This window comes from Schistocerca gregaria, chromosome 8 (genome assembly GCF_023897955.1).
Source record: "Schistocerca gregaria isolate iqSchGreg1 chromosome 8, iqSchGreg1.2, whole genome shotgun sequence".
In the NCBI taxonomy this organism is placed as follows: Eukaryota; Metazoa; Arthropoda; class Insecta; order Orthoptera; family Acrididae; genus Schistocerca; species Schistocerca gregaria.
The window spans coordinates 115,702,289-115,711,654 of NC_064927.1; the positions used below are offsets into that span (position 1 = coordinate 115,702,289).

The 9,366-nt window shown below is 35.0% G+C and overlaps 1 protein-coding gene across 1 annotated transcript in view; it reads left to right on the forward strand.

The window, feature by feature from the left end:
- The window catches only part of LOC126285302 (ataxin-2-like), a 107,637-nt gene extending 98,780 nt beyond the window's left edge, over positions 1 to 8,857 (forward strand). The window contains exon 13 of the mRNA XM_049984593.1: positions 3,527 to 8,857. Coding sequence (XP_049840550.1) covers positions 3,527 to 3,579 — 53 coding nt within the window. The 3' untranslated portion in view covers positions 3,580 to 8,857. The remainder of the gene's footprint in view (positions 1 to 3,526) is intronic.
- Positions 8,858 to 9,366: the final 509 nt, after the last annotated feature.

Here is a 9,366-nt window from a genome sequence, read left to right on the forward strand (position 1 = left end):
CTTCAAGCCCCTAAATGTGACATAAAGGAAAACTGTAGTTGGAGTCACGAACGGTGGCTGTCGAGTTTAGGCTTATTCTGTGCACCTAAATCACTCTTACTCAAGACAGCCCACAGCTGTTCAGTAGTCTTTGGAGCACCCTGCTCTTAATGCTGTAACTAATGCGAGCATTAAACGTGATCGTAGTGAGTTGTTATCGCTGGTGTTGGTGGTAACGATAAATTCTGTATAAGCAAGCAAGAAACATAATCTGCAGGATATATGTTTAGTTCAGGTGGAAAGGATGCGCATGTGTCAACAATGCCATCCCTGAGCATACCTCAAGATGCACGAACCGCTATCATTCGTGGATCGCTCTATAGCTTCATATACTAATGGCTTTAGCTGAAAATTATTCATTAATAATTCAAGACACAGTGCAGTGAAAATATTCAAGAAATGATACATCCTTTGTTATCTCTTTTTGCCAAAATCAGAAGGTGGGATCTGAGTTTTGTGTTAGCAGTGATTTTGTGCAATAGGACATAATTACTGTTCATGTTTTTGAAACATTAAAAAAAAATCTATTTGAAAATAGTTAGATCACTTATCTCCATCTACTGACTGTCAGGAATTAATATTCATGTTTTTATAAAAGGAGTTGACCAAATATGTTAAGACAATCTACTCAGGTTTCCCACATACATTATTTCAGTCATGACTCTAGTGCCCAATACAATATTTTCACAATTTGTGCCATCATAAGAGACTTTGGAACAATGACAGAATGAATGAATGTAAAGTCACCTTGTGGCGGGATTGGAGTTACAACAAAAGAATTAGCAGCAAGAGCAAGATTGCAAACAGCCAGTTGGTAGACAGATTCTTATGTTTATAGAACTGTTTCACTTCTGAAGTTAGAGCATTAATGTCAATTTTTTTTCCAACCACAAAGAGGAAATTGTACAAGAGAAGTTTAAACATGGGCATACTCTAGCAGGAACTAGAGGAAATTGTTTTTAGCCATCTGATAAAACATCAATTCAGGTCAGTAGCATTTGAAATGATGCATTATCTTTCCTGGCTAAAAATTAGTGACTGTAGTTAAGGAAGTAGATTAACATTGAGCTTATATCCAGTACAGTAAGATGATTGTATTTATGAAAAAGAATAATGGGTTGGAAATGTCTGTGAGGCTTCCACTGAGGAGAAGGATATGTTAACATGCTTAATGCACCCACATGGTCGAGAAAATGCCTTGTATTGGTCATCATGTAGTAACAAGTGCTGGATTGCGTAACAGCCTAGTATTGCAGTTACTCCAGCTCCTTAAGAACATCATTTGGTGAGCAGTATATTTTTCCTGGGGATATTAAACAGCACATTAACAAAACCCATAAAAAAATTAAAGTACCTTTAAGCAAACACTAGTTTATGATCCTGAGAGAGAACTCTTCTATCTTACACCTGGGACACTTAAAGAAATATATAACCAGGCTTGGCACCCTGTGGAAACAAACCCTTATCAGACCTGATGAGGTTCTGTATGAAGAGAATCTTATCAGGTTTGGAATCTTGTGGTAAAGAAAACTACCTCTGGCGGCGGCGGCTGCTGCTGCTGTTGCTGTTGCTGCTGCTGGACAGCTTCAGGTGTGACCTTATGGTGATGGGATGATGGTTCTCTTACTTTAGAAGAAACCATCAGTGATGGAGCCACGATGTAATGTAGCAACAGATTTGTACAGTCTTTGCATCAGTGCACTTACGCTTCACATAAACAGAAAACTATGAGAACACAAAATATGCTATACTTCAGACTGGAATTAAACTAGTTCATCTGTAGCATTGCAAAATAAAGGCACACATTCAATTTTTCATTGACATGAAACCTTATCCAAAAAATTTCAAACAGATTGTAGTGAACTTTATCAAAATGCATACAGTGTGACAATTGAGTAAAACATAAAGAATATGTTTTACAGTTTTATGCAACAATTTTATTTCCATGATCTCCAGTGCCCTGGTAATACACAGTTAAATTGTGAAGTTTACAACTAGTTTGATTCTGTAACTTTTACAGCAGAACAGCTATCAGAAATATGTTATGAGGAGTCATGACAAATGCCTTACTTTTTTCTAGGTCTTATGACTCAAGTTTACCCAGCGTGTGGTAAAAATCTGTAAAACATAATCAGACAGATCAGATTTGAGTACTGATAGAATAGAGGTACATTTTCACTACGACATCACTAAGAGAGAGAGAGAGAGAGAGAGAGAGAGAGAGAGAGAGAGAGAGAGAGAGACCTACCTTCTTTTTTAGATGGCTTGTATTGTCTTTCTAATGAATATGATTTAAAAGCCTTTGCAGAATACACTTTTTTGTAAGTGCTAAAATACTCATTTTTAGCGCTCTTTTTTTTTACAAAAATTGTGAATTGTTGCCTCTATTTGTAAACTATTGGAAAGCAGTCGAAGAATGAAATTATTTTTAAACTTTGTGTTGGTAAGTCAGTACATGCAAAGATTAAGATTCATCACATACTTACTTCTGTGGATATAAAAAGCTAAACTTCACATTTTTCAAGCACCTATTTTTTCTGCTGATTTAGTTTCAAATTATTTTTATGAAAATACCTCATTTTTTCATTACTATGTGAGAGTTCTTCAAGAGGGGCTAGTTTCTTCAAAGAAAATTTGGTCAGAGATATTAATTATGTCTAAAAGTTGTCGAAAACTCAGGGTACATTGTTCAGTGCTGCATTATGGGATCAAATAAATTACTGTGCCTCGGCAACTATTGAACTGATGATGATAGTGATACTTAAGCAATGCGTATTGGGAACGTGTGTGAAATTAACAAAAAAAGTCTTTTCAGAGTACATTATAGTGGGGACCTGTAGACTGCTAGGCAGGGAAGGATCTTAACGAATCCTGATGGTTTTTAGTGTATATTATTCTTTTTACTGCTCCTGTCACTCCAGGCAAGTGCTAGCATTTATTTGTGCAACACCATTTTATGTTTTCATTCCCTACAAAAAATTGAGAATCTCATTTGTGTCTAAAGTAATCTTGTGCGAATTAAAACTGTGTCAAATTCCTTGCTCAGTGGAGTTGCAGTTTTAATATCATTTTTGTGGTAGATCAGTTCTGAGCTCAGAGTCCTCGATTAATTTCACATATGAATTATTTTATCATAAATTTACAAGGAGACAAGATGGCTGGCCACATCTTATGTCTAGAACACAGGGGGTCCCTTGCAGTCTGGGGTCTGAGTTGCTTGCCACTTCTTCCAGCCTGACCAAACCAACCCCTCATCCTCACTGAGGAAGGAACAGGTCTTTAAGGCAAGTAATACATTGCGAAGTAGAAAGAAAATTGACAGCAATTGGAATTTCATCTCATGGAGTACCTATGGGTCAGCTGTTCTATATACTTGAAATTTTACAGTCTTCTTTAGCATATTCTCACTTAATGTCAAATGCATGTGTAAACTCTGTATTTCTTTTTGTTTTATATAAAGACTAACATAATTTTTTCTTTTTTCCAGTTGGCAGTGGGCAACCACATCCTATACAAGTGATTCTGCCACACAATCAATGACAAGGAGTCAGAAATTAGTAGATAATCTAATTATTAAGTAAAATTGCAAGTGCAGTTGGAGTTAAAAGTAAAAATGAGTACTGGTGGCAATGTTATGGAATGGCAGCTTTGAGGGAAGTAGTTGAGTGTGTGCATAAGATGCGAGAGATTACACATGAGCAAACTATATAAAGATTCCTTTTGACGTACAAAAACGGGGAAAAAGCTCCCACCTTTTGCATCTGTGATTAAGTTAATCTTTCTCATTTCCATCCCACAATACATTGCTTAAACAATAACTGTGGCTTGTGTATGTTCCACAAGAAGGTTACAAAGAACATTGATGATGGAGCAAGGAAAAGAGAATGGATACTCAAACAAATAAGGTGCCTGTGATATATTTTATGCAACAATTTCATGATGGTGCTTCTGATGATGACGCCTCATAATGAGGCAGCAGCAGAGTGCTGAGGTGGCTCATTTTATATTTTGTAGATTTTAATGCAATACTTACATGAGGTATTTTATTTACCTCATACTTTTGTAACTTTAACTGAAGGTGTGATGAAGCATCTACAGTGTTTGATAGTGCAGTTGTTGAGGCCTAATTCAAAATAAACAGTATGGTAGCAGTTTTTGCTGTGTCATATATTGAATCAGTTATTTCTCACATAAAGCAAGTTAATCGTGTACTTTCATGTACCCAAATGAACTCATTTACTTGTATTATTTTCTTCTCTACTTTCATCATCGTGGTTGACTTTTAAGGTTGTTTTTTTATTATTATTTTCATTGGTAAGCAAGAGTTCACTACTTCATCTGAGGTGGTGTTTTAAGTGGTGTAGCTATCACTCCAGCAGTAGGAGGAAAATATAGGAGACATGTGAAGGATGTGTCTTCCATCAGTCAGAATTTCTCAAATAGCTGTTACTAGGAGTGAGATATACTGTTTTACAATAACATTTATTAGTTTCAGGATTTTGCAATTAGTATAAGATCAATGAAGCAGAGTCAGAAAGTTGTCTTTCAAACAAGTATTAGAAAATTTTGTCTATCACTATGTTCATGTGATGGCATGCATTCTTATGAAAGCGTTACATAATTCATGATTATATTTAATTCTTTGTCTTTATGGGAAAAGTGTTATAGTTTAGAAAATTGAAAGTATTCTTCTGCATATTTCACAAAATAGTAGCAGATATTGAATATTCGATAAAACAGTGTCCTTACATGCTTTGTGATGAATCCCCCAACCAGTACGTAAAGTGGTGTGGGAGTTGATGTGTTGGGATATGTTTGGCTTTCTCATACTTCATCTTTTTTTAACAAACTTCGAAATGTGTTGAATTTTGTGCTGCTTTCTTTTCTTATACATACTTATATTTTACTATAGGTTTCTCATGTATTTTCCTACGCAAATACCTATCTCTACTGTGTGTGTGTGTGTGTGTGTGTGTGTGTGTGTGTGTGTGTGTGTGTGTGTGTGTGTGTGTGTGTTGGGGGGGGGGGGGGGTGTTCCATGTTACTCTGTCTTTTGAAAATCCTGGTGTATGAAAAGTGATAAAATACTGGGACCATCAGCACATAACTGCCTCTTTTCAGTTGAGATATATTATTAATTTTGATAGTTAGGTTTTCATAGCAACCTCTGTCATCTTGTAATTGTTGCTTGTTGTGTCGGTAAAATTTGTGAGCAGTGCAACAGGTATTCTTACCTCAAATTTCCTGAGATAAGTGTTTGCTGTAATTTGGGAATTTATCATTTGTTGGTGGGCATTACATGTTTTCTAAATTTAAAATACTAAACATTTAAGATTCTGTAAAGATTAAAAAATCAGTTTTTAAAACATTAAGCATTTAATCTACACAAAGCTCTCGCTTAGGAAGAACGGTATGGAGGGTAAAGTGTGTTATTTGTAAGTAATACTTAACTACTTTGTACTTCCCTTGTCTGCTGAATACACCTCCTAATTGTTTAATTATTTACACATATAGCCAGTTTTCTTGTCATTGTCATGTATTTTTAACATGAATATTAAGTGAAGTCCAATGTTTAAACACTGCAGAACATTACAGCAAAAAATGACATTGTGAAAAAAATACTCTAGAAATGTTCAAACAATGAAGTAATAAACAATTTGATATCTTCTCCTTACAGAGATGAATGTTAAATGTTTCAAACAAAATTGTACCTATGCAGTCTTATTGCATTTCATTCATTCTCCCTAGGATTGTATTGGCAATGCCATCATGAATTTTGGTGAAAAATAATCAAAATTTTCGTTTACGGTTGTTAATATTATTACTAAAAAATATGCTATTTTTATCATTGATTGAGTGTAATTTATTGGACCACAGTTAAATAATTAGTGGCAGCCATTCGCTCTGCAGTGACACTCGATGTTTCATATTGATTGGAAAGTGTTTAGTGTGTTGAATATGTATGTTACAGTGCTGTTAACATGTATGCATCCAAGTAGGTAATTTTTTTTTAAAAAAAAACTCCAGTTACAAAGGTTTTTATTTTCAGTGCACTTAAAATTAATGAGTGGCATCTTTCAATGTGCAACAGACACATGCTTTATGGGTTTAGATAATTCCCCAAGTAATGTGGTTTGTGCAATAATTGTATGAACTGCGAACGCAGTGGCTTATTCTGTGGGCTTGTGAAGTTTTTGATTCAAGTGTTGGTATATAATATGCTACTGAGCAACAGATAAATGAGCGGGACACCCTATGCGTGGGAGTGCAAGAAATTGACATTTTAATTCTTTAGTGGCGGTCAAACTTCAACCATTGCCGAGTAATTGTTTCTATTTATATAATGTACTGATAAAACAAAGTTCTTTTCCTTCACAGGCATGTAGCAGTTGTTGCAATATTTCTTTCCCTCAGTATATAATTATTTTATTCTTCAAATTGTAGCTACTTCATGTTCTTTGCAGTGGTTTGTTCATAGCATTCATACTTCAATGGCTATTCTTTCTTGTTACCTAATCATGAGCACTATCTTCTACAGTACAGTTACTTCCAGTTTCTTGGGTACATGTAGTTTTGCGCCTTGTCTTTAATGGTTCTTAAGATGACATATGAAACACTTCTCTTCACCTTGTATTTTGTGTGTGTACATTTTGAATTAACAGAGTCATGTTAGGTAATGAACAGTTAACTGAAAAATGTTAACGCAAAGATACAAGTTAAATAGCACCTATTATTTTTGGCAGCACTTTCTTTCCTGGGGGGTGGGGGGTGATGTGTGTGTGTGTGTGTGTGTGTGTGTGTGTGGGGGGGGGGGGGGGAGAGAGAGAGAGAGAGAGAGAGAGAGAGAGAGAGAGAGAGAGGTGTCTCTTTGTGAACTTCCATTCTCCTCTGGCCATGCCAAAACTGTGTGAAATTGAATTAATGGTAATCTGTCTTCTTCTTACGTTCTCATTTGAGTTTAGGTCCAACGCACCTCTCCCATCTAGCTACCTAGCTCTTAAAAAATTTTACTATCCTTGCAGCATTGCTTCCTGGATCATTTGCCCATATTAGTGTGGAGAATCAGTTATCAGAAACAGGCAAATTGAATGCATAATTTTATTTCAGTACCAGATGCTAACTAAAATCAAGAAATACAATTAATTGAAACATAATAATGAGAGAGGTCGGTTGTTCTTGATCAGCAACATTCAGTGTAGGATAGTAAGAACTAACGGAAATCCCAGTAAACCTTTGAACTTATAACATGTGTAACCTAGTGAATATTTTATAACTGTGTAGAAATGTATGGAAATAGTTTACTGCTCCATGTGTTTGTGAGGTCTTCATAATTTTGGTCATGTGGATCAAATTTGCCATTAATTGTCAGTGAATGTATTACAGCATGCAAGCATTTAAAATAGATCCCATAAGGTTGTTACATGAAATAATGCCTGCAATGGTATATAAATTGTCTATTTTGATGAAGCCATACATTTGATCAAAAAGTGAAGGTATGTGATCTCTCGTTTTCTTAATAGGGAAAATAAACAAAATCACTGGCCCTACTGTTGCTGCTGCATGTATGTCATCTGTCACAGTCATGTGCCACTTTTTTAGTATCAAAATTAAATGGTCTTCATTACATGATTTTATTTTAGCATCTGTAAAAGCAGCTGTTAATCAGTTTATTAATTTTCTTTAGTGAACTGGCTGAATGTGGCAAATATTTTTAGAAAACTATTTGTTATTGTTCCTGCTGACAGGGTGATATCTGTATGAAAAATCCACATTACTTTATGGGGTGATTTTAAGATGGACATGTTTCTACAAAATTGTGGAAATAAAAAATGTAATTTGTAAGGAGTATGAAAGATCTTTTCAGGCTTTGTGCCCTAATAGGAAGAGAATATTAATTTGAATGTGTTGGCGTTTCAGTTCAACAAATTGCAGAGGTTGATATGTTATTTAAATTTATTTTAATTGTATTTGCTGTTAATTGTCTGAAATATATTAACAATATAAAAGGAATTGTCATAACCTTGAAAATCACATGATTTTTGTAGCACAATAATTGCACTATATTTCTTTACTAATTCTTTTGTTTGTGGAGTTAGAGCGTTTATCATGAACCAAGACTTGTAGATGCCTGAAATGTTTTTTCTGTCTTAAATTCTCAGTAATTAGTTATCTTTCTAGAAACAACACTGGTACTGGATACAAAGTGTAATTACTTGCAAAAACATGTGTACATCCAGGTAAGCATCATTGTTAATTGGAAGACTGTTACCAAATCTACTCTGAGCCACTAAACACTAAGATTGGATATTGATCAATCTGGTTTTTTAAACAACATGAAAATTTTGGCCCTGTTGCTGGCACACGGGTATCAGAATATTTCCTTGAATATGCAGAACAGAGGTTTTAGCATGTAGAGATCACAGTAATTGTGTTTTGTAGTTGTCTCCTTCACACATTGTCAAAGATGTCTTTTGTTTTACAACTATAGACTGTGATAATGTGGAGATAAGACCATTCTACAACATTTTCACTTTTTGCAATAACCAATAGAAATATTTAGTACTGTTCTAATGTTATTGACCTTTTTTTAAGTATTCCCTCAAAGAACTGCCATTCCAGTCTAAGAACTTCACTTGCTCATGCTCACGTGTTGCTGGAAGGTGAGTTTGTGCTACAGTAAAAAGATGTCGGCATGATTGTGCCGTATGTGAGCCCACTGGCCTGTGCTGTGCTTTAGATAAAATTTATACTTGAAAAGCAGCTAAAGATGCAAATAAAATGGCATTGTGCGCTGGTGTGTCAATGCCCACCTGTTTTACTTGTTGTTTACTTTTAAATGCCTCCTTCCAGTGTTTCTGTGCTTAAGCATTTCCCTATATTCCCAAACTTCCACAAATGTTTCATTTTATGTTAATCCATTTGTACATTGTTCCCCCTTTATTTTCTATCAATGCCATTCATTTGCATGTTGGTTTGTTTCCTGATACTATGATGATATTGTTGTATGTAGTGCTTCAGACACCCAAGAATCAGTTCATGCTCCCACATTCTGAAAGTAATAAGACTTTATAAACATATGGTATTTTATAAACGATTGTTGGCATCTTCGTTATGAAAAGGATAAAAATCATATGACAGTAAATTATGAGATAGAAATGCTTGCAGCATAAGCCCATATATATGGAAGCACCAAAAATGTAAACATACCATGCATAATTTGGTGTAAGGAAGCTGCTGGCATTCAAAACAGCTTCCAGTCATCTCATAATGAATAATTATAGGTCTTGTATAGTTTGCAAGGGCATCTTATACCATTCTTCCTGGAAA